We start from the raw sequence: 26,635 nt of genomic DNA on the forward strand, positions 1-26,635 counted from the left end.
CAAAAACACAGCTCCATAGGTGGAAAACTAACAAATCCACAGAATATATATATATTTTTTTTTTTTAAGTAAGGCTACATTCACACATCAGTATTTTTCATCCGTTTTTAGGGCCCAGGAAATACAGAATCCATTACAACCCATTATTTTCATTGGTGCTATTCATACAGCCAGTTCATTTGCGGATCCGCAATCTGTAATACGGTCCGTATTTACAGAACGGACACCACAATAGAAGTCTATGGAGAGCACAAAATTTGCGGAGAGCACATTGCAATCCGCAAAACCACCCGTATCACTGATCCGTTTTTTTGTGACATCACCAAGCTCCTGCCAGAAATATCCTGCCTGATAGAAATGACTGTAAAATGGCCCCCAGACAACCAGGTCACCTTTTTGGGGGGGGGGGGTTGGGACAGCTAATGACATCATTTTTGCCATCCCCTCTTTTTTTCTTCACTACACCTTTTTTGCAGATCCGCAAAACACAGATTAAAAACACGGAACACAATACAAATGCAAAACAGATGATTTTTTTTTTTTTTTTGCGGCTGAAAAATAGATTACCCAGATTTTCATCCAGGAAAACATACTGACATGTAAATGTAGCCTAGGGCTGGGTTCACACTACATTTTTGCAATCCGCCTTTTAAACAGATGCACTTATATGCATCCTTTTTCCATTGACTTCCATAATAAAAAAAAAAAACTAATCATTTTTTTAAACAGACACAAAAATAAGATTGACTCCATTTTTGTGTGCGTTATAAAAAAAACATCTTTTTTTATAATGTAAGGCTGGGTTCACACTACGTTTTTGCAATCCGTTTTTTTAAAAAAACATGCAACTGTGTGCATCCGTTATGATCCGTTTTTCCATTGACTTCCATTCTAAAAAAAAAAAATGGATCAAAATGGATGTTTTTGTTTTGACGGACACAAAACATGGTCGCGCTCATTTGTGTCCGCAAAAAAAACCCGGATTCGTTAAACGGATTGCAAAAACTTGGTGTGAACCCAGCCTGAGTCAATGAAAAACAGATTAAAACCAATGCACACAATTGCATCAGTTTTTCCATCTTTTTTTTTTTTTTTTTGCAAAGAAACAGATTGCAAAAACATTGCAACAGTGTGAACCCAGCCTAAAAGAGAAACTACCTAATTGGATTGTACATGTAAAAAAAGTAAGCAGATCAGTTAATTTTGCACTGAAAACATTTTTCCTGCCTCCATAATGTATTTTATAGTAACATAAGGGGAGCTAGGGAAAAGTACTTGTCCTTGCAAAAACAATAAGACTCTCACATAAAAACATAAAAACAAGGTGAGGAGTAGAGATGAGTGAATTTACAGCGATAATGAAGCGCAGCACTTTGTTATCTCTGCAATCTGCTCATCAGCCAGCTGCCCTATAACTCACTGCCGCTCCTCCCCGGGTGCTGGAAAAGCTGGATCCAGTCTTGGGAAACTCTTCCCAGTTCCCCAGGACTGGATCCAGCTTTTTCCAGCAATTGCAGCAGAGCAGCACTGAGTTCAAAGTCAGCCGGCTGATGAGCAGATTGCAGAGATAAAGTGCTGAGCTTCATTATTGCTGTAAATTCACTCATCTCTAGTGAGGAGAAAAACAACTAAAGGGCCTATTACACAAGTCGTTTAGAGGAGCAAACCAGCACTCTCAGCGCTCGTTTGCTCCTCGTTCCCGCTCGCAGATCGTTGCTGTATCAGTCGCTTGTTTTTCAACATGTTGAAAAACAAGCGACTGCAACGATCAGCCGACATGAACGATGTCGGCTGATCGTTGCACTCTATCGGCTGTTACGTACGGTAATCGTCCCGTGGAATATCGGCCGAATACGGACGATAATCGTTCCGTGGAATAGGGCCTTAAAGGGAACCAATCACGCAGAAAATCCATCTTAAGATAAGGAAACGTGCTGGCACATCACCCAGCACGTTTCCTAAACATCCCCCTGTAACCTCCGTGCCCCCCTCCATCAGTCAGTAATCTTACTTTGAAGAAGTCCCGCGCTGTATGTAAATTTCTGGCAAGTAGTCACGGTGGGCGGAATCAGTCACAGGTCCTGGGCGTCTGTAAAGGCTGTAATCACGCCCAGAGGGGCGTGCTTGAGGTCTGCCTTCCATCCACGTGACCGGGAGGCTTGCGTTTCACCTCGGCGGCGCGCTGACGTCATCCGGACGCAGCACCGTCATCTTCCGGAGTCCGAGCATGCGCAGTACGTTGGCGTCGTCTCCCGCCGTACTGCAGAAGACGTCTGCGCTGCGTGCGGATGATATCAGCGTGCCGCCGAGGTGAAACGCAAGCCGCCAGGTCACGTAGATGGAAGGCAGACCTCAAGCACGCCCCTCTGGTGCGTGATTACAGCCATTACAGACGCCCAGGACCTGTGACTGATTCTGCCCACCTTGACTAAATCCGCCCACCGTGACTACTTGCCAGAAATTTACATGCAGCGCTGGACTTCTTTAAAGTAAGATTACTGACTGATGGAGGGGGGCACAGAGGTTACAGGGGGATGTTTAGGAAACGTGCTGGGTGATGTGCCAGCACGTTTCCTTATCTTAAGATGGATTTTCGGCGTGATTGGTTCCCTTTAAGGGCCCTTTTACACAGAAAGATTATCTGACAGATTATCTGCCAAAGATTTGAAGCCAAAGCCAGGAATGGATTTGAAAAGAGGAGAAATCTCAGGCTTTCATGTATGACCTGATCTCTGTTTATAGTCTGTTCCTGGTTTTGGCTTCAAATCTTTGGCAGATAATCTGTCAGATAATCTTTCTGTGTAAAAGGGCCCTAAGGCTCGGCCACACTAGCGTTTTTTTTTATTCTTTTTAATGGATCCGTCCATATTAATTTAACGGATGAGCATAAACTGATGAGCAGACTGATACAAACTGATTGCAAAAAGTTCATCTTTTTTAATGGTCTGTTTGTATTTTGTACATGAGTTTGCATCAGTCAGCATCCGTTTAACTATCAGTTTATTTTTCTTCTTTGGTTTCTTTGCTTAGTGCAAAGAATGAATGAAAACAAACGCATGTGAACGGATTGCATGCAAACGGAGCACTGTCCTGAGACCCGTGGATAGAACGGCGCCGTACACGGGAACTGGGCCGCGGATCGAAAAACTTACCGCGGCACCAGTTTGCCCGTGACGGCGCTGTTCTATCCCTGTGTCAGATTAAAAAGGATGTACCTGGTGGTAGATCCTCTTTAAGAGCTCACAGTTTTTCAAAATTGTTTAAGAGCATTGCTTTGGTTTAAGAGCTCCCTGTACTGGGTGGGAGAGGGGCATTGTCTGCATAGCGGGGTCTACAGCCCTGTACTCTGACCCAGGAAGTCTCCCCCACCTTCCAAATCATACCAGATCCACTTCAAGCTGGTGCTTATATCGGGGACAGGACTGTGGAGGTAATCTCTCCATAGCTGTGAACTCTCTCTCCGGACAGAGAGTGCTGCATGTATGTGCCCACATCTGCCCTGCTCATTCTTTCATGCTCCCTGCAGTCTCTGTCAGCCCTTGTGTTTCCCATCCTCTCCATTACTGTACAGTAACTTATAATATCACATATTCTGCTGTTTCTGAATGTTTGTTTCATTTGTTTTACATGTTATTCAGAATAATAAATCATTTTTTTTTTTGGGGGGGGGGGGGGGGGGGAGACCAATTGTTTGAATTTCTCTGATTTCTTATCTTGGTTTATTTGCTTTGGTTTAAGAGTGATTTGGATTACAAGCACGGTCCCGGAACAAATTCTGCTGGTAATCCAAGGCACCACTGTATTTGTAAAGTGTACTCACTAACAGAAGCTCCCTGTGTACCTCAGACTCCCCTCCTAGCAATTCTGTCCATAAGATAGCGGACCATGCCCCACTCCCCTCATTGTCCAGCGCTGAGCCTGTATATACCCATAGAGGAAACAGAGGGAGGGGAATTGTCACACGGTCATCTTATGGACAGGATCGCCACAAAACCTGGAGGAGTTGAGTCTGATTTTAGGTCTATGAGGTAAGAGGAAACTGCTGTCAGTAATTGCAGTACACTGAACTATTCTGCTATAAAGTGTAAAACCCCTTTAAAGAAGTCTGGCCTCAGGATTTTTATTTTTTTTAAATGACAGGGCACGGGAGGTGGTGGTGGCGGGGGGGAGGGGATAACAAACGGCACTAACTTACCTCTCCCCTTGTCCACGATCTGTCCCGCCCTGGGACCCCCACCAGAAAACATTTTTAGAACGAACAGCGTTAAAACGAAGCCCCCTCCCTCCCAAATAAAAAGAATTGCTTTTTTTTCAACTTTACTGTGCACAGAATTTTTCTGATTTCGCAGCGTATTTTATGCAAAACTTACCGTATTTTCCGGCGTATAAGACGACCTTTCACTTTCAAGAAGATTGTCAGGGGATCGCCTTATACACCGTACTGCAGCAGGGTCTACTAACTGGAGCCCTGCTGTGGTGCAGTTAAAATAGAGGAAAAAAAAAAACTAACTCACCTGTGACCCGTTCCCGACAGCCGCGCATCTCCCATCCCGTTCCCAGCGCAGGCAGTGTGATGTACACTGTTTGCCTGGAGCTCCCCGAAGCTCTCCCGGGCAGCCAAGCATCTCATTGGAGAAGCTTGGCTGACGGGACAGATTCGGGAGACTTCCAGAGCCTGTCATTCTCCTGAAGCTCTCCTGGGCAGCAGAGACGCTTGGCTATCCAGGAGAGCTTTGGGGACCTCCGGCACAGGCAGTGTCTCATAAATGCAACTCACCCAGGGTGGACGTATCCATAGTTACCTGATCTTCCAGCACCAGAAGTGACTGCACCCCTATTGGGTAAAGCTGTCTAATGACAGGTACGCTTAAAATACTTATTAGCTGCTGTATGCCCTGCAAGAAATGGAGTACTCTTTTCAGTCTGACAGTGCTCCCTGCTGCCACCTGAATCAATGACAGAAATTGTCAAAAAGCAGGTGGTTTCCTATGGGTATTTGCTACTGCCCTAGACAGTTTCTGACATGGACAGAGGTGGCAGCAGAGAGGACAGTGTCAGACTGGAATGATAACACCACTTTCTGAAGGACATACAGGAACTAAGTACTCGAAGAATTCAACTTTTTAATAGAAATAAATTACAAATCTGTAGTTTCTGGCACTAGTTAAAAAAGTTTTTGCTCCAGGGTACCCCTTTAAACGTAATCATTCACGGCAAAATAGCAAAGTGCTGCAGATGATTTTATTGATGGCCCTTTTTACGGCCAATTATCGTAAACCTCCTACAAGCACACATTTGCCTTATAATTGGCTTGTTTAAAGACCTGTAGAAGTTGAGGGTTTTAGTCACAGGAAAACGCTGCCAAGGTAGCTTGAGTTTGAAAAAGTCAAAAAAAGCAGACGTCTTCTCAAATTTCACAAAAAGAGCAAAACCTCTATAAAAATGTCCCAAGGATGGCTGCTCTCTGCCACTTTTAAACAGATTAACTGCAGTAGGTGTTCCTGCCTACCCACAATCAGAATCCTTTTTACACAGGCTAGAACGATCAGCAGATATCGGCCGTTACAGCCGATAATCTTCCCGTGGAATAGAAGGCAACGATCAGCCAACATCGTTCATGTCGGCCGATGGTTGCAGTAGTTTGTCTTTCAAACATGTTGAAAAACAATGACTGTGATAGTAGCGATCTGCTGCCGTCGTTCCATGGGATAGGAGTGGCAGCAGCAGACCACCACTACCCTCTATGGGCTGCCCGGACGATTTAGCGATCCCCCCCCCCGCATTTACCCGCTCGATGCCGCCGCGTGCATTAGAGGTGGCAGAACGCTGATAGCGCTCGTTTGCTCCTCACAGTCTGCCCATGGAATAGGGCCTTAAGTAAGATCCCCCTCCAAGTGTCCCCAATTAAGGAGGTCAATGTTTCACCACAACATTTTTCTTTACATTTTATTATAAAAACACAAATAGCAGCAGTACATAGATGGCAGAGAACGGATGCAACAACAAGGGAGGGGATCATTCCAACTCCTTATACCGCTCTAGGATCAACCTTTTCATGTTCTCCCGATACGATTCTCCTGCTTGTTTCTGGCCGGAGGCACTCTTCACTTTAGGTTTATGTTCGCTGTAATGGAAGCAGAGGAGGTAATTAAAATAGAGGCGAAGTCACAGCAAAGATAAGAACAGATCAGAGAAGGAGTGGGTGCTATGCTTTGGGTCCTTTCACACAGCCCAATATGGAACTGTGTACAGACTAGCCGAGAGATCAGAGAGGTCGGTGCTCACTTGCAGTGATAAACTGCGCGCCATTAACATTCATTATCAGCTGCACATCCCATATTTACACAGTGGATGTGCGGCTGATAATTTTACTGCCGCACAAAAGGTCCACTCTCTATTACGGCCGATCGGATGGAGCAAGTGAGCGCCGCCCTGTCAGGTCAGCGCTCGCTTGCTCCTCATTCCCTGCGCTATTACACCAAGTGCGGGGTGGGGGAGACTGGTGGTGCGGGAGGGATCATCCGGGGAGCCCATAGGACATAGCAGCGGTCTGCTGCCACCACTCCTATTACACGGAAGGATGGCAGCAAATCGTTGCTTTACTAATCTTTTTGTTTCAACATGTTAAAAGACAACAATCAGCTGACAGCTAAATTTAAAAAAAGGAGAAATCTCAGTCTTTCCTTTATGACTTGTTCTCTGTTTATAGTCTGTTCCTGGCTTTGGCTTAAAAAATTTGTCAGATAAATTGGTCAGTTATCTGTATGTGTAAACACAGCCTTAGGGTCCTATTACACTGAGCTATTTTTAACGATTAACGACTAACGATTAATGATCGCAAACAAGATTGTTTATCGTTAACCTGAAATAGTTCACCATATTACACAGAACGATAATCGTTAGTTACGATCGTTACTATGATCGTTTATTCCTTCTGATCCCAGAAAAACAATAAACAATGTGCTATAACACTGGACAATTAGTGAAAAAACGTGGAACTTGAACGAACGTGAATTACAGCGAACGATTAGCGAATGATTAACAATTTTAGGTTCAAATCGAAATCAACGATCAACGACATACAAACGATTTTTCGACCGTTGCCTGCAATTATACAGAACGATTATTGTTTAAATTTGAACGATTTAACGATTCTTCGCACGAAAATCGTCCCGTGTAATAGGGCCCTTACACTTTTAGGGTATGTTCACACTGCGCAAATGGGACGGAATTACGTTTCCGGCTGCTTCAGTGTTGAACCCCATCTCTATGGGAGGGCTCACGTGCCTCTGCTCTAAGGATTGACATGCCAATTCAACCGCATTTGCTCAGTGTAAACATACCCTTACACAAGCCCATTATTGGCTGATCCATTGTTCCTCGGAGCATTTGTTAGCGATGATAGCCCCGTGTAAATGGGCCTCAACAGTCATATTAAATTGATCAGCTTCAGCTTGATGGTTAAGCTTTTTACACCTAATATACAGGACTTAAACCCCTATTTCATGGGGCAAACTCCTGGAGCAAGCGAGTGCCGACCTGTCAGGTCAGCGCTCGCTTGCTCCTCATTCCCTGCTTGCCATCGGCACGTGTAATAGGTAAGGGCAGGGGGGACTCATAGAAGCCCATGGGAGATAGCAGTGGTCTGCTGCCACTGCTCCTGTTACACTATTACACAAAGCGACGGCAGCAGATTGTTGCTATCTTAAGAAAACAGGTAAATTAAATTAAAGTAAATTAACCATTATCAGCCAATGTAAAAGGGCCTTTAGACTAAAGGCCCTATTACACCAACAGATGTCTGACAGAATATGTGACAGATTTTTTCAGCCAAAGCCAGGAATGGACTATAAACAGAGAACAGTTCACAAAGGAAAGACTGAAATTTCTCCTCTTCTCAAATACTTTCCTGGCTTCGGCTGAAAAAAAAAAAAAAAAAAAAATCTGTCAGACATCTGTTGGTGTTATAGGGCCCTTATTTAAAGGCCCTTTTACATTGGCTGATAATGGTTAATTTACTTTAATCTAATCATTTACCTGATAGTTGGTCCATGTAAAAAGGGCCGGTGATCAGTGTTTGCTCATTCATCGACTGATTGTTTCTAGCACTGTCCTATAGAAATATTCATAGTGCTGAGTTCCAGAAGACTGATCTAGAGATAGATTTTTACCAAGGACTAAAGGCCCTATTACACAAATTATCGCCATTACGGGCGATAATCACTTTGTGTAATAAAAGGCAACAATCAGCCGACAGTCTTTCACATGTTAAAAGACTAACGACTAGGATAGCAACAATCTGCTGCTGTCACTCTGTGAAATAGGAACAGCGACAGCAGACCGCCACTATCTCCTATGGGCTCCCGGGACCCTGCCGCAGCTCCCCATGGGCCCCCTCGCTTGCTGTCGGCATGTGCAATAGTGTCGGCAGCGAGTGGGAAACGAGGAGCAAGCTAGCACTGACCTGACAGGTCGGTGCTCACTTGCTCCCGCTGATTGTCCCATGTAATAGAGGCTTAAGGGTCCTTTTAGACAAAGCAATTTTTAGGTTCCACCGATTAATGAAACAATTGCAAAGGAGCGTTTTTTGGAAACGACCTGAAAAATGTCACCTTAAACAGAATGATAGTTGTTAGCTGCAATCGCAATTACGAGTTTGTATACTCTAGTCTACGAACATACATAAATATGAACAAACAATGTGTACATTTGCTTGAATTCAAATGATTTTTTGCACAATAATCTTTCAGAATAATAAGGCCCTAAGTGGGAACAGATGATTTCTCCCCACTCAGACTGGCATTGGTGGAGATGAAGAGTTTGTGGGGAGTGAGAAAGGCCTGACTTAGCTGAGAGGGAGATTCACCACCACAGAGCAATCTTCCTGTCTAGTGAAAGCAGAGGCTTGTCCTAACAAGCCTGAATCACCCTCTGAAGGGGGGGTGTGAGTGGGCAAAGGGAACTGTCTCCATGCAAAAAAAATGTAATGCGGACACTGAAGCAAATAGTCAGAGCCGGCTTGGGTGGAAGGAGAACTTTGACCACCTTGGTATCGAAGGACTTCCCCAGAACCTCTACTGCTTGGACAGAACAAGGGATGTCATCTCATGGTTGACAATCTTGCCAAACTGGTGGAGAAGGTGTAGTGTGATGGCGAGACCTACCAGGGATTCCTTCTTTAAGGGGGTCTTCACCAAGAGATTGTCCAGATAATTCAAATTGTCTCCCCTGGAGCGACAAAGTGCCATGAATTTTGCCAGGACCTTGGTGAATACCCTTGGGTATGTTTGTAAACTAGAAATGCAGAAAACCTACATTAAAACAAAAAGGACATCCTGGCCAGTCCCAATAGGAATGTCTCGAATGTATGAAAAGATCTCTAATGACCCCCACAAGAATTCAATCTGATACTTTCAGATGCATAAAAGGAATTCAGCCTCTTGAGGTCCAGAATGGGTTTCGCCAAGCAGTCCTCCTTGGGACTGAAAATATTTATTTAGAAAATGTCTGGACTGAGGAACTTAAATTATTACACCCTAGAGAAGCAGGTTGTAAATTGCATGGGAAAAAAAGCCAAAGCTCGCGAAGGAGACTTTGGAGGCTGGGATGGAAGGAACTGAGCTGAAGGAAGAGAGGTGACCTCAATATTGTACTCCAAAGGCAGATGAGGAATTGAAAGTGAACCCCTTGAGAGCAGGCATGCCAGAACGGCTTGGGATTAAAAGAACGTCCTTTAGGACTGGAGGAGGGTCGTCGTTTTGGATCGGTAATTCAATATTTACCACTACAAGTGTCTGCCCCCGTCCAAATATGTAAAGATTGGTGCATGCACTGTTAGAATCACACACTGAACACCAGCTCACATGTAAGGGACGCCCCCTTTATTGTGGGTTACATTTGTTTATACGGATGGCTGGGCCAGTGGCGTGTGCAAAGCACCACAAAAAACATTCTATAGTGGACTGGTCACTCAGGATTGGTTGTTTCCTCATATGGGCACTCTTCCTCTCGGACTTAGGTATCAACATCTTAGGTGTAGTCTCAGGTGGCGGTGCCATGTTTCTACACCTGGTAGTTTCTTCAGCAGGCAAAGTATATAGGCACAAGCATGAAAAAGTATGTGTGTGTGAGTGTACAAAAAGTGTAAAATATATAAAAAAAAATAGACATTTTATCCATAACATCTTCACTTTTCAGGCTTTTGGGAGGAGTAACAAAAAAAAGTAGCGAAAACTCCACAAGCCCCCCGAACGCTGTTGACACCTCTGGGGAAGGGGAGAACTTCTGCACCGAGGCCTTAGATTATTATTGTCCAGGCATTCGCCTGACAAAGTCAGAGGCATAAAGGAGTTAGGAAGCAAGATTCATAAGGTCCTTAGCAAGGATTGCTTACTGAAAGAGCGTCAAAGGCTGGGTGTAGGGCTGAACCTGTGGCCACAAAAACAGTCTTGGAAAAAACATCAAACTTTTGTTCACAGGATCACTAAGAGAAGCACCATCCACTAAGGGAAGGATGGTACTCCTAGAGAGACAGTTGCATAGCTCCATCAAGTCCATCAAGTTCAATTTATAACCCTACAGTGTTTATCCAGAGGAAGGCAAACCCCCTCAAAAGGCAGATGCCAACTGCCCCATCACAGGGAGAAAAATTCCTTTCCGACCCCAAATTGGCAATCAGAATAAAATTTCCTAGATCAACTTCCTATCACATCCATGATAAAGGAGGAGCCACCCACTTTGTGATCAAATTGTTATGAAAGGAAAACAAGGTATCAGGTCTTCTAGAGGAGGTCAACTAGGATGCTTCTGGCGAGCAGAACCTTTGTAACCAGGAAATGTCAGTGGTGGGCATCTGTGTTGACTGAAGAAGACCTCACTTTGAGATATGGAGAAATGCTTGTCTCAGACCAGCAGATGCCAGATGATCTGCCCTTTTAGACCCCAAAGAGGCAGACATGATATGCAATGCAGCAGTCTCACCAGCAGTGGTCCTATTAGGGGACCTATGATGAGAGCACCTGGCCCCTTTAAAGGGTTTTGCCACCCAGGGGGTAACTGAAGACTCATCCTTGTGGTCCACAGAGGCTCCAGAGGCGAGAGGGGGGTCCTGAGAAGGCGGCCTTGGGAGGCTAAGGCATTTAGCAGTGGGAAGCACACTGCCCGAATGGGAATGTTTAATTACATCAAGTGCAAGCAAACTTTGTTTATACTGCTGCCGTAAAGTGGCGTTCCCGGGAACAAAACATTGTGCCTAGGAAGGTAGGGCAAAGGATGCCCAAGGAAAGCAGAAAGAGTGGCTAGTCTACCAGGCTCAGGTAGGTTGTAGGCACTTTGGATGTCCCCAGACTGGAGACCTGGCAGCATAAGGAACAGAAACCCAAGACCAGGAGTATACTCACATCCCCTGCGTCATCGGGCAAGCACATGGTAACCTTGCACTGAGATGGAATACTGGCACTTATGGGTGACTGGTGCAAAGGAAAGCAGGTATAACACTACCTTGTTTCCCGGTCATCCTCCGGGGGAGTTTAAAGTGATATTCCTCCCCCCCCTCTTTAATCGATAAGTGGTTTCCACACCATTTACAAGCTTAGATGGTGCACATCTGATATATACCTGTATAAATCTTGTGTGTCTTCACAAGAGTTGGTTTCCCTCTCCCAATAGAGATATGGGGCCCAACTGCCAGTATTGGTCTTGAAAGTCATTTGTGAACTATACAAAGCAGCTGCAAAAATCTCCTGTTTGGTGCAGTGTATCACACTTGACATCCAGAATGGTTAGCTCTCAAAATTGTCTCAATTGAACACAACTGTAACAAAACTCATAATGGAAATGGACACTATTATCAGTTTGCAGAATGTAAGGACATTCCCTTTAGAAAGGGTTATCCCAGGATGAGAACTTATCTCCTATCCACTGACAATTATTTGACCTTTCGGACCCCTCATTTATAATAGGGGTGGGTCAAGCATACATGCTGCTGCAACATTCACTTCCTATGGAACTAAGGAAGGTACAATGCTCAGCCACATGTGTGACCACAGCTCGATTCAGTCAGGTTACCCCTCACTCTTGTGATCAGTGGGGAGCCTAATGATCAGATATTGGATATCAGAAATCCACTGAATAGCTGATAAATTCTAATTTTGGGACGACCCTTTTAAATAGCTTGTAGTTCAGGCATGAGGTAACGCTATATACCCAAACCAGACAGCTATAGGGTAGATAAACGTATTACCTGCTGGTATCTGAACCTTTTGATTTCTTTTTTCCAGGACCTCGCACATCAGAGTCTAGACCTTTCTTTTCCTGTCAAAAGAGTAGAATGACAAGATAGGTCTACCCCTGCAGCTACACAGGACGGCACAGTGTAAATGCCCTTTACTGGCAGATGATGGGGGATGAGACATGCAGGGCTGGTGGAAGGGGTATGAATAATGAGCATGCAGCCAGCCATGGAGCAGTGCAGTGAGTGTGCGTGACGTAGTCGGCCAAACAATCATATCCCAGAAAAGGTCACTGCACCTGCTGCGCGCATTCCTCCTCCCGCTCCAGCATCTCCAGTTCTTTCCTGGCCTGCAGCAACCTCCTCTGTATGGACTGATTCTCCTGCCGATAACATCCATGTTCAATATCTGGCAGCCAAGTAACAATCCACCCCATTTATATTCATAATCTCACAGCAAAGGAGTGAGACATACAGTAGGGAAAAAGGGAACTGCATTTCCAAATAAATCCAAGTATTTTACTTAGATGTGAAAGGGGCTCTGAAACCGTTCGTAAACCCAGAGTTACTTCATAATATGTTTCTATTTTGCAGTATTTCCACTTTTTCTCAATTCAGCTTGAAGGGTAACATATAGAGGGTTTCATTCTGGTTGTCAAGGCGACATCCAAGGTGGCGCAGACATATATAGACAATTCTATAAATTCGATACAGCATATGTTATATAACATGGTGGGGTTAGGAAGCATAAAATGTAATGATTACAATACAGACATGGATGTTAGACGGAGCTATACAAATCTTTAGAAAATACAAATCTTTAGAAAGCAGCAAATACCCCCAACTCACCAAAAGAGCTCTCTAAGGCAAAGAGAATATTCTGTTATAAGATTCAGTGTCACTGACTGGGGCTGACACCCTCAATATAATGAGGAGGACAAGGATCCTATGTCCACATACAAGGTGTTTTCTGTCTCAATAAGATCATAGTAAACATTTGTTGAAGACGCAAAAAAGAAAAGGATAAAGAGTAGTGTTTCCAAAACATAGGTCTAAAACAGATATATATTTTTACAATCGATGCATACATATAAAAATGTCCTGAATATTGGACTTTATGGGGCCCTAATGGCATATAGCTAAAAAAATAAATAAAAATATTCTATTTGTAGCACTATAAGTGCCAGCAAGCTTACTTTGTAGAAGTGCCACCAATAAGGAGCTGTAGTTAACCCCTTAGTGACCGCCGATACGGCTTTCTACGGCGGTCACTAATGGTCCTTATTCTGCTGCCATCAGCTTTTTACGGCGATGGCAGAGAATAAGGCTGCGGGGCCGGGACGGCCCCCACCCCATCCCCCCGGCTACCGGAGGTAGCTGAGGGGTTGGGGCAGTGTGTGGGGTCCGTCCCGCCCCCCCCCCCCCTTACCGACGATCGCCGCTATTAACGTTATAGCGGCGGCCGTCGGTAAAGGAGATTACCGGTGCCGCCGCCGCCTTTCATCTCCCCCCGCCGTGAATCTACGGCGGGGGGAGATGAAATAAGTGTCCCCCAGACCTCAGATCAGCCCACCCTAGTAGGGCGATCACTAACCCCCCTCCCCCGGCGGCCATCATTTCCAAGATGGCCGCCGTTATCGCTGTGAACCGACTAATGTCGGTTCACAGCGATGTAAAAGTTAAAATGAATGAAAGCCCCATGCTCTCCGCCACCGGAGGTAGCGGAAAGCATGGGGCAGTCATCGGGGACCCCCCTGTTTGGTCCCGGTACAAGCGATCAGCGGTATATACTATATACCGCTGATCGCTTGTGCCATGTGCTCCAGGCACTTTTTATCCCCTGTCACCATGAATGATTGGTGACAGGGGATAAAAAGTGATGTCCCCCCACCCCCCAAGTCGCCCCCCACCCCCCCTGTCACCCCCGTCCCCCAGTCACCCCCCCTTCCCCATATACTCACCGGATCCACGGAGCTCCTTCCTCCTCGACGTCCTGGCTGGTTATGAAGTGCGCATGCGCTTCACAACCAGCCAACTCTGAAAATTTAAAGTGACAGAGACCAATTTGGTCTCTGTCACTGAACTATGATTACTGAGATAGAAAATATCACAGTAATCATAGTAATACAGTGAAAATGAATATGTAAAGTACAAAAAGTGACAAACATACAAAAAAATAAAACACACACTTTTTATTATAGTAATAATTGCAGTTTACTCCCAAATTACCCCTAACCCCTCCCCAGATTACCCGTAACCACCGCACGTTGCCCGTAACCACCGCACGTTGCCCGTAACCACCACAAATTGCCAGTGACCCCCTCCCGATTGCCCGTAACCACCCCAAATTACATGTACCCACCCCAGATTACCTATAAGCACTTCAGTTTATCAGTGACAATCCCAGATTGTCTGTAACCCTTCCAGATTGCACATAACCCCCCAGGTTCCCCGTAATCATGCCAGATTACATGTAACCCCCCCCCAGATTGCACGTAACCACCGCACGTCGCCTCTGACCACCGCACGGCGCCTCTGACCACCCCAAATTGCCAATGACCCCCTCCAGATTGCGGTGCCCATGCCAGATAACAGGTATCCACCCCAGATTGCCTATAAGAACTTCAGTTTATCCGTAACCACCCCACATTGCCCGTAACCACCCCACGTTGCCCATAACCACCCCAGATTGTCAGTAAGCACTGCAGGTTGCCCGTAACCACCCCACGTTGCCCGTAACCACCCCAGATTGTCTGTAAGCACTGCAGGTTGCCCGTAACCACCCCACGTTGCCCGTATCCACCCCAGATTGTCTGTAAGCACTGCAGGTTGCCAGTAACCACCCCACGTTTCCTGTAACCACCCCAGATTGCCTGTAACCACCCCACGTTGCCTGTAACCACCCCACGTTGCCTGTAACCACCCCACGTTGCCTGTAACCACCCCACGTTGCCTGTAACCACCCCACGTTGCCTGTAACCACCCCACGTTGCCTGTAACCACCCCACGTTGCCTGTAACCACCCCACGTTGCCTGTAACCACCCCACGTTGCCTGTAACCACCCCACGTTGCCTGTAACCACCCCACGTTGCCTGTAACCACCCCACGTTGCCTGTAACCACCCCACGTTGCCTGTAACCACCCCACGTTGCCTGTAACCACCCCACGTTGCCTGTAACCACCCCACGTTGCCTGTAACCACCCCACGTTGCCTGTAACCACCCCACGTTGCCTGTAACCACCCCACGTTGCCTGTAACCACCCCACGTTGCCTGTAACCACCCCACGTTGCCTGTAACCACCCCACGTTGCCTGTAACCACCCCACATTGCCTGTAACCACCCCACGTTGCCTGTAACCACCCCACGTTGCCTGTAACCACCCCACGTTGCCTGTAACCACCCCACGTTGCCTGTAACCACAGCAGGTTGCCCGTGACCACCACACGTTGCCCATAACCACCCCTCGTTGCCCGTAACCACCCCAGGTTGCCGTAACCACAGCAGGTTGCCCGTGACCACCCCATGTTGTCCGTAACCACCCCAGATTACCTGAACCACCTCAGGTTGCCCATAACCACCCCTGGTTGCCCGTAACCACCCCACATTACCTGTATTCTCATTTTTTTTATTCTATTTTAGTAACTGCGCTATTCTAATAACCATTACTAGCTGCAATTTTGCTCCTGTAAATTGGCGCTCCTTCCCTTCTGAGCCCGGCTGTGTGCCCATACAGTGGTTTATGCCCACATATGGGGTACCGTTGTACTCCGGAGAACCTGCGTTACAGATTTTGGGGTACGTTTTCTCTCCTGTTCCTCGTCAAATTGAGAAATTTCAAACTAAACCAACATATTATTGGAAAAAGTTTTTCATTTTTACTGGCCAATTTTGAATACTTTCCTCTAATACCTGTGGGGTAAAAATGGTCACCACACCCCAAGATGAATTCTTTGAGGGGTGCACTTTCCAAAATGGGGTGACTTTTGGGGGGAATCTATTCTGCTGACACTACAGGGGCGCTGCAAACGCACCTGGCGCTCAGAAACTTCTTCAGAAAAATCTGCACTGAAAATGCTAATTGGCGCTCCTTCCCTTCTGAGCCCGGCTGTGTGCCCATACAGTGGTTTATGCCCACATATGGGGTACCGTTCTACTCAGGAGAACCTGCTTTACATATATTGGGGTGACATTTCTCTCCTGTTCCTCGAGAAATTGAGAAATTTCAAACTAAAGGAACATATTATTGGAAAAAATCGAGTTTTTCATTTTTACTGTCTACTTTTGAATACTTTCCTCAAACACCTGTGGGGTCAAAATGCTCACCACACCCCAAAATAAATTCTTTGAGGGGTGCACTTTCCAAAATGGGGTGACTTATTGGGAGATTTTACTCTGTGGACACTACAGGGGCTCTGCAAACGCACCTGGCGCTCGAAACTTCTTCAGCAAAATCTGCATTGAAAAAGCTAAATGCAGTGGTTTATGCCCTCATATGAGGTACCTTTTCACTTAGGAGAACCTGCGTTACAAATTTTGGGGTACTTTTTTCCTCTTGTTCCTCATAAAATTGAGAAATTTCAAACTAAAAGAACATAATATTGGAAAAATTTTGAGTTTTTCATTTTTACTGTCTACTTTTGAATACTTTCCTCTAATACCTGTGGGGTCAAAATGGTCACCACACACCAAGATGAATTCTTTGAGGGGTGTACTTTCCAAAATGGGGTGACTTATGGGGGTTTTTCTCTCTGCTGACACTACAGGGGCACTGCAAACGCACCTGGCGCTCAGAAACTTCTTCAGCAAAATTTGCATTGGAAAAGCTAATTGGCGCTCCTTCCCTTCTGAGCCCTGCTGTGTGCCCATACAGTGGTTTACGCCCACATATGGGGTACCGTTGTACTCAAGAGAGCCTGCATTACAAATTTTGGGGTGCTTTTTGTCTCATATTCCTTTTGAAAATGAGAAACTTTAATCTAAACGTATATATTATTGGAAAATTAAAATTTTCAAATTTTTTTACTGCCTAATTGTGAATACTTTCCTCCAGCCCCCGTAGGGTTAAAATGCTCATTATACCCCTAGATTAATTCTTTAAGGTGTGTAGTTTCCAAAATGGGGTCACTTATGGGGGTTTTCAGGATACCAGACTTCTAAATCCATTTAAAAAAAGAACTGGTCCCTAAAAAAATCAGTTTCACGAAAATGTGATAATTTGCTGATACATTTCTAAGCCCCATAACACCCTAAAAAAGTTAAATATGTTTACCAAATTATGCCAGAATAAAGAAGACATATTGGTAATGTGACTTAGTAACTAATTTATGTGCTACGACTTTCTTTTTTTAGAAGCAGAGAATTTCAAAGTTCATAAAATGCAAATTTTTTAAATTTTTCATGATATTTTGATGTTTTTCACAAAAAACACACAAAATAGTGACCAAATTTTGCCACTAACATAAAGTGCCATATGTCACGAAAAAACATTCTCAGAATCGCTAGCATACGTTAAAGCATCACTGAGCTATAAGAGCATAAAGTGAGACAGGTCAGATTTTGAAAAATTAGCCTGGTCATTAAGGCCCAAACTAGCTGCAGCACGAAGGTGTTAATGGAGAGCTGTGGATAGCTGCTCATATATCCAGTGGTGTTAGAGCGAAATATCAGGTGCAGAAACAAATGACAATTGGTATCACAGGTACCTCTCACCAGAGCTGGCAATGTAAAGTTTCCAGGAGCAATCTCTATTGGCATTCCAGCAATTCAGATCCACAGCGTGTCCTTGTGCACCCCGCTTCATAAAAGTGCATCATTGCTCCAGCCACAGCTGTTACCTTCACTTTACATTGATTGAGCTGCATTCCCGAGTGAGGCTGCGCATTACGCTTCAGCGGGAACCACCTCCAAGAGGACACGCTGTGGATCTGAATTGCAGGAACGCCAATAGAGATTGCTCCTGGAAACGTTACATTGCCAGCTCTGGTGAGAGGTACCTGTGGTATCAATTGTCATTTGTTTCTGCACCTGATATTTCACTCTAACACATGATACTATATATGAGCAGCTATCCACAGCTCTCTATTAACTACAGCTCCTTATTGGTGGCACTTGTACAGAGTAAGCTTGCTGGCACTTGTAGTACTATAAATAAAATATTTTTTTTGTTATTTATTTTTTTGCTATATGCCATTAGGGCCACGCGGCAACCAATATTCAGGACATTGTTATATGTATGTATCAATGTAAAAATATATATCTATGTTTTAGACCTATGTTTTTAATGCACTACTTTTATCCTTTATTTTGTGTGCCTTTAATAAATGTATATTATGATTTTATTCAGGATGCTTTAGAGGACTAGATATCTGTTTTTATTCATACTTTGTTTGTCTTATGCCCGTGTAGGTAGGGGTAGCATCTAGTTAACCTCAGTCTCCCCAATAGAGCTGTGAGCTGCACCACTTTTTTTCTCTTTGTTTTCTGTCTTACATTTGGGTATTCTCACAAGCCCCTCGCTACCATCTGATCAGTATATTAAGGGATGGCCTTTTTTGTTTTAGTGTAGGCGTGTCAGGGGGGGAACTTCTTGTAGGGGGTGTTGCCGTTAATGATGATAGTCAAGGAATAACAAGGAGGCAGAAGATTTGAAGAGGAAAAAAATTCAGGACATGTCCATGAGTGCAGCTTACCTCCTGTTCCTTCTTCTGCAGGTAAGCAAGCTCTTTCTGAGACTTTCTGATCTTCTCTTGGGTGGCAAGATTTTGCTGTTGAGGTAGAGGTCACAGATGGAGTTATATTCAGAACCAGGGGAGTGTGAGTTTACAATACGCACTACAAGTAGTTACCTTGTGTAAATCGGATAACTTCTGATGCCTGATTAATGTATCCTTACTGGGGAACTGTCGCCGGCACAAGAGGCAAATCATTTTTTTCCAATCTGTCAACTTTTCTTCAAGACTGGCAACAGTGCTGGGTGTGGGCAGAGAGAGCTTAGGGGCAGGCTTAGGAGCTGGGACTGGAGGTGGAGGTGGAGCAGGCTTTTTCTTTATTGGGGGCAAAAGCTCTTCCTCCTCCTCTTCCTCCTCGCTGTCTTCTCCGTATTCTCCGAGCAACTTAATCAGAGGGTTCTGTTTAGGCTAAAAGAAAAAAAATGAATCAGATGAGCTGCTGTGTTAGCGCTCCACTGTGAAACTGTGGCATCTGCAGAAATTACCTCTGGAGGCTGCTCCTCCTTCTTGGTCACTAAAGGTGGCAATGGTCTCTTAAATGGATCCTCTTCTGAATCATTCATCTAAAAAATATTAACAGCAATGAGGATGGCACACACAGATGCAGGACACAGGGAGGGGAGCGGCCAGTCATTCCCTTACTTTGTCTTCAGTAAAGCCTCTCCTTGGTTGACTAGATGGCTCCTTCTCGCTGCCTGGGACTTGATAATTATACTCATCTTTTTTATGCTGATGAAACATGACATAATATCAGAGGTATGGACATGAGCAGCAGAGGTCTAAGTGTTACAACAGGGTGACCACTGAATGGTTAACTTTGTTAAAAATTCTACTCAAATGGTTTTTTAAGATATATTAGGGAGATTTAAGTTACTGTCTGCATAAGTGACATTACAGATCCAACAGAGGTCACCACCCCTTTCCTTAAAAGGGTTATTCCCATCTCAGCCATCTATTGAACAGGGGGCAATCAGCTGATTGCTAAGCATCCAACAGTTTTTGTTGCACCAATAAAGACAGCTGCCTGCTCTTGTAGCAACGCCCCAAATAGATATTAAGGCCGTTATTGCAGAGGGTAGGATGCAGTATTCATAAGGAGCGTGCGACCAAATTGGTGCGCTGAAATGTCAAGTATGACCTTAACATTATAAAACACTTATTTCATAAAAAACAGCACACTGTGCTTCTGCGTAATACCCCCTATTAGCAGCTTGGGGCATAGATTACCTTTAACGGAAATGTGTCATAATACTGCAACCGTTTAGGTAGAGTAATAAACTGTGGAATATTGGGTGCAGACAAGGGCCTATGCTGTATATACTACTACTACAAAAGTTATCAAGAACACAGCTCTAGGGAACTTACCGGTGTTTTGGTGTTGCTGTAATATGTATTGGTCAAGGGGTCCACATACATGCCAGTTTTGGGGTCATAAACATAAGTTGGGCCATCATCCACTAGAAGACACAACCACTGTATGAAAAAAACTAATAATTTCTTTCAGGCCATGAATTTCACCCTCTGCCATCTAGCTGTATATGTGTATATGTGTGTGTGTATATAATATATATATATATATATATATATATATATATATATATATATATATATATATATATATATACACACACACACCGGCCACTTTATTAGGTACACCTGTCCAACTGCACGTTACCACTTAATTTCTAATCAGCCAATCACATGGCGGCAACTCAGTGCATTTAGGCATGTAGACATGGTCAAGACAATCTCCTGCAGTTCAAACCGAGCATCAGTATGGGGAAGAAAGGTGATTTGAGTGCCTTTGAACGTGGCATGGTTGTTGGTGCCAGAAGGGCTGGTCTGAGTATTTCAGAAACTGCTGATCTACTGGGATTTTCACGCACAACCATCTCTAGGGTTTACAGAGAATGGGCCGAAAAAGAAAAAACATCCAGTGAGCGGCAGTTCTGTGGGCGGAAATGCCTTGTTGATGCCAGAGGTCAGAGGAGAATGGGCAGACTGGTTCGAGCTGATAGAAAGGCAACAGTGACTCAAATAGCCAACCGTTACAACCAAGGTAGGCAGAAGAGCATCTCTGAACGCACAGTACGTCCAACTTTGAGGCAGATGGGCTACAGCAGCAGAAGACCACCCGTTACTAGCATGGTGTACCTAATAAAGTGGCCGGTGAGTGTGTGTATAATATTATAATATATATATATACATATACACATACACACACACATACATATATGTGAAACAAATGAAAGATCTTACTAGTCGTTTTTAATACAGGATAGGCAATAGATCTTCTCTGCACTCGGCGGTTCCTGTTCTGTAATCAAAAAGATAGCAGGTGGTGATCTTAGTGGGATAGGGAGGTTTTAACAGGAGTCCAGGGTTAACATATATGAACTCACCTTCCCTGTAGAAGTTTTATTGCCTTTCTGAAACTTCCCTTGTTCATTGCTATAGAGATGCATAAGAGATGTGAATATACAGCACAATGCAATCTTGACTAATAGATAGAGACAATAAAATACAAAGTAACATCAGTAGTAAATGGACAGTGACTGAATTTAAGCAAAACTAGCGTCGCTGACTATAGTAACCACAGCACGTCTTTCATCTACAAGAGCCAGATCTGAAGTGTGCCTACATAGTGTGACAAGGTGGCGACATCGAAGTAACTCTTTGTGTGTACTGAAATTTACAAGAAAGGATCTGTTGTGGCAGTACAGCTACATTTTCAGAATTAAGTTTGGTAAAATGCTCTGCAAAGAAGCTGAATTTCTTGTTGGGTTAAAGAAATTTGCCACCCATAATTGGAAGGGACAGCGAACAGGATTCGAGCTACAGTATGTACAAGCGTAGAACTTGAAAGTTGACCAGGCTGACTTGTATTGAACTACAATTGCCAAAAATTATGGTATCGCATATCTTTCAAAAATGTCTTCTCTGTAAGCCACACAAATATGTTTAGGAGAGAAAACCAGGACTTGACTTCATCAACGTGCAGGGCCGAATGGAAAATGGCTTTGTTAGGAGGTGCGGCTTCGGCATAAGGGGGCATGGCCCAAATGTGCTAACAATTTTTATATGATTCTGGTTTGAAGCAAGCACTAATAGTTGGTCTACACTATGACTATAGACTCTTTAGATAAACTGATAAATCTGGTGTATTTGAAGACTGCCTGTCTAGGTTTGCAGTCAAAGAATGACACAGTTTTAGTTAATCTAGGCAATTTTGCTTAGTCTGAGGTTGTCATGACAGAATCAACAGACTACTACTTCTTAAAGGGGTAGTGCGGCGCTTAACATTTTTATTTATTTATACAACTTTGTAATGTGTGTTATGTAAGTGAATGGCCCCCTTCCCCCAGAGTTTATGCTCAGCCAATCGCGGCTGAGCAGCTGATGACGCGGCAGAGGGGGGCCGGCATGAAGGACGGCTGGAGCGGTTTGGCTGGCTTCCCGAAGATGTCGTCATTGTCCCAAGATAGTGGTCGGGGGTCGACAGTAATGTGGTGAGTATAAAGCACCACACTTCGGGGGTGGGGGGAACACAGGGAAGGGGGCCATTCACTTACATAACACACATTACAAAGTTGTATAACTTTGTAATGTGTTTATTTTGTGAATAAATGTTTAGCGCCGCACTACCCCTTTAACCCCTTAAGGACAGAGCCAATTTTGATTTTTGTGTTTTCGGTTTTTCCTCCTTGTGCTTAAAAGGCCATAGCACTTGCATTTTTCCACCTAGAGACCCACATGAGCTTTGCGTCACTAATTGTACTTTGCAATGACAGGCTGAATTTTTGCATAAAGTACACTGCGAAACCAGAAAAAAATTCAAAGTGTGGTGAAATTGAAAAAAAAACGCATTTTGTTTAATTTGGGGGAAATGTGTTTTTACGCCATTCGCCCTGGGGTAAAACTGACTTGTTATATATGTTCCTCAAGTCGTTACGATTAAAACGATATATAACATGTATAACTTATATTGTATCTGATGGCCTGTAAAAAATTTAAACCATTGTCAACAAATATACGTCACTTAAAACCGCTCCATTCCCAGGCTTATAACGCTTTTATCCTTTGGTCTATGGGGCTGTGTCAGGTGTCATTTTTTGCGCCATGATATGCACAATTTTGCACTATGGGATTTTTTTGCGCTGACGCCGTTTACCATGCGAGATCAGGAATGTGATTAATTAATAGTTTGGGCGATTACGCATGCGGCGATAAATAAATAAACATGTTTGCTATTTATTTATTTACTTTTATTTATAACCTGGGAAAAGGGGGGTGATTCAGACTTTTATTAGGGGAGGCGGATTTTTACTAATAATGACACTTTTTTTTTTTACTTTTACACTTATACTAGAAGTCCCCCAGGAGGGCTTCTAGTATAAGTGCTTTGATCTCTCATTGAGATCTCTGCAGCATAGATATGCTGCAGAGATCCATGAGATAGGCACTCGTTTGCTTTTGGCTGCTGCAGCCGGAAACAAACGAGTGCCGAGCCGGGGACGGCGCCATCTTGGAGCGGTCCCCGGCCGGCTTCAGTTACGGAGATCGCTCCTCGGAGCGATCTCCCCACTAGACACCAGGGATGACGCTGCGTCCGGTAATCGGATGCAGCTGTCATGTTTGACAGCTGCATTTGATTACTATATTAGCGGGCACGGCTATCGGACCGTGCCCGCTAATACCAGCGGTCCCGGGCTACAAGTGGCACCCTGGACCTCCGCGGTTCAGAGCGGGGTCGCCGCGCGGCCCCGCTCTGAACTCCCTTACCGGCATCAGGGCGTAAAGTTACGCCCGATGTCGTTAAGGGGTTAAAGAGAACCAATCATGGACGAAAGTTAAAAATGTTATTCTTTAATTAGATGTAAATCATAATTTTATTGACATTTGTAAATATAATTCATTATTTTTATTGCCACGTTTTTTAATTATTCACTTTTTACTTTCCGGTCTCGAGCCGGCTCTTTTCAAAAGAGGCGGCGCGAGACAGGAAACTCCCGTCATGCAGAAGGGCAGGAAAGGTTCCCATGATCCTTTGCCTGCTGCTCAATACACAGTGATCTCGTGCTATACAGCACAAGATCGCTGTGTATTATTTAAAGTCCCTCTTCTCTAATCTACTTATGAAGATACAGACTGCCTCTGCAGTCTGTATCTTATACTTGCAAAAGGACGCTGGTTGACCTCAGGGAGATCAACCAAAACACCGCAGAGACACCATCACGTGTCTCAACGTCAGTGTATTCTAGAACATTGCCCCCTGGGAAATCGAATATGCAAAAGAACACTGCAGAGACACCATCACATGTCTCGACGTCAGTGAACTAGCCAGACCTTCCCTCCGGGAAGGAACAACCAAGCCGAAGCGTTCTCCAGTCAAGGAAATCCATCCACAGACAGCTGTTTTGCATATTCGATTTCCCAGGGGGCAATGTTCTAGAATACACTGACGTTGAGACACGTGATGGTGTCTCTGCGGTGTTTTGGTTGATCTCCCTGAGGTCAACCAGCGTCCTTTTGCATGCACTTACTAGTCATTGCTCCCACTAGCCAGAAACCTACTCCACACTGATGAGGGGCAAAAACCCCGAAACAGCTGTCTGTGGATGGATACCTTGCTGAGGTGGTTTCCTTGACTGGAGAACGCTTTGGCTTGGTTGTTCCTTCCCGGAGGGAAGGTCTGGCTAGTTCACTGACGTCGAGACATGTGATGGTGTCTCTGCAGTGTTCTTTTGCATGTATCTTATACTTTACCTAATCCGCTTCTTTCGGTGCAGCAAGGCCGGCGCCGCCATCTTGATTACGTCACTTGCGTTCCAGCGGTGGAACGCAAGTGATGTCATCAAGATGGCGGCGCCCACCGGAACAGCCAGGGAACAGAGGATCAGGTAAAGTATAAAGATATCGACTGCAAATGCAGTCTGTATCTTCATGAATAGACTTATGGAGAGATGTACTTTCATAATAGGGACAGTTACATTTAGGTGATTGGTTCTCTTTAACACAGTCAGCCTGTCATGTGACCCATGAGAAAAGATATAGTCTGACGCTAGCAACCCCAGAGCAAGCAGAATATCTACATTGCTACAGCAGTGATGAGATCAGGAGAGAAACGAAGTTCAGTTTTGGAAAATAAAAGCAAAACAAAATTGGTCAATCTCAAAATCCATTCATAAGGCAAGTCATACACTTATTATCTAACACTCACTTCCTCTCCCCAACAGCGAGGTCCACAGAGATCGGTTTTCCAGCAATTGTGAGTGGAGGTTTGAGCTCTCGCATTAACACAGTGAGACGGATTGCTTCCTAGAGTGATGGGGTAGAGAGTAAATGAGGAGAAAGGTGAGAAGTATACACATCAGTATGGGTACAGAGATACTGGTAAGCAGTATACCTGTATGTCAACATGGGAGCAGAGTTATACATGTATGTCCGTACATGTGCACACATGTTGGTGAGGAGTATGAATGTATGTGTTAGCACAAGTGCATACTCACTGATGAGGAAGTCACGTGTGACAGTACAAGTGCAGAGTAACATGTGAGTATATGATAAAGGGGGCTCTGTTACAGTATATATGTCTGTCTGCAGATTTCTTGACTAGTATACAATGAATGGTCAATGGCACTTACTAAGCAAGCATTTCATTAATACCTTTATCTCCATTTTCCATTCTGTCTTCCTCTGTATTAGAAAAACAAAACACTTCCTGGGGAAGTGTCACAGAGGCGTCTGCGGTACCGCTGGTGCTCGCCCCACTCCTGGACCACAACTCTGTCACTAGGCTGCGCAGGATTTCAATGGATGCCAGCAGTGCCTCTGTGACACTGTCCCCAGGGAAGAAAAGACTTTTTTTCTTTTTTTTTTTACAAAAGATGATAGGACAGGCAATGAAGATAAGGATACTAACAAAATCCTTGTTTAGTAAGTAACCCATAACTGTCAGCACGTATATGTGCTGTCAGTTTCTCTTTAACATGGATTCATAGAAACCCAGTAAACCCTTGACATGGAAACCGCATTGCTGTACTACCTTGTGATTTTTGAGGTCAATGAAGCCAAACCCCCGGTGGTCACTCTTGCGGGTTTTCATAATGCGCACATTACGCACTGACAACTGCACATAGGGCTGAAGCGCTTTCACCACACTCTCTGGGGTTGTTTTCACACCGATTCCCCTAATGATGACAGCTGTGGGTGGACAAGATTAAAAGTTCTCATAAAACTAGTACAAGTGAGAAGGGAAATTCTCACCCTTAACAACCAATGTGGCATCCCATCTTGCTTTGTGCATAATATCTACTTCTAAAACTTTTTTTTTAGATTTTTTTTTTTTTTTGAATCTCCACTATTAGGCTTTTTACAATGTATAGTGTACACAATTCTCTGTGGTAAATAGAACAGATGTACTGTGTCAATCAAGCCTTAAAGGAGAAGTCCGGCCAATTTTAAATTCTCCAGACGAGGGTAATCTGATCACAAGTATGAATTTACACCCCATCCTCCCGGTGAGACCCAGCTGATGGAATGGCCGCTCAGTTACTAGAGTGACCTCCAACCCCAGTCACTGACTAGCTGAGTGGCCAGTCCACGAGTCGGGTCGTGACGTGTCAGCTCTGGGGGGGGTTTCCCGAAGTTAGTCTCGCAGCTCACCGCAGGAGTA

At 44.5% G+C, this 26,635-nt stretch overlaps 1 protein-coding gene across 1 annotated transcript in view; it reads right to left on the reverse strand.

Moving 5' to 3' along the window:
* Positions 1-5,932: 5,932 nt before the first annotated feature.
* The window catches only part of LOC138788545 (RNA-binding protein 6-like), a 50,555-nt gene continuing 29,852 nt past the window's right edge, over positions 5,933-26,635 (reverse strand). Inside the window, exons 10-21 of the mRNA XM_069966519.1 lie at positions 26,006-26,163; positions 25,181-25,278; positions 21,363-21,411; positions 21,220-21,277; positions 20,326-20,417; positions 19,603-19,689; positions 19,446-19,523; positions 19,078-19,368; positions 18,922-18,996; positions 12,529-12,612; positions 12,242-12,312; positions 5,933-6,124 (exon numbers count right to left, since the gene is read on the reverse strand). Coding sequence (XP_069822620.1) covers positions 6,016-6,124; positions 12,242-12,312; positions 12,529-12,612; positions 18,922-18,996; positions 19,078-19,368; positions 19,446-19,523; positions 19,603-19,689; positions 20,326-20,417; positions 21,220-21,277; positions 21,363-21,411; positions 25,181-25,278; positions 26,006-26,163 — 1,250 coding nt within the window. The 3' untranslated portion in view covers positions 5,933-6,015. The remainder of the gene's footprint in view (positions 6,125-12,241; positions 12,313-12,528; positions 12,613-18,921; positions 18,997-19,077; positions 19,369-19,445; positions 19,524-19,602; positions 19,690-20,325; positions 20,418-21,219; positions 21,278-21,362; positions 21,412-25,180; positions 25,279-26,005; positions 26,164-26,635) is intronic.

Source organism: Dendropsophus ebraccatus, chromosome 4 (assembly GCF_027789765.1).
Source record: "Dendropsophus ebraccatus isolate aDenEbr1 chromosome 4, aDenEbr1.pat, whole genome shotgun sequence".
Taxonomy (NCBI): Eukaryota; Metazoa; Chordata; class Amphibia; order Anura; family Hylidae; genus Dendropsophus; species Dendropsophus ebraccatus.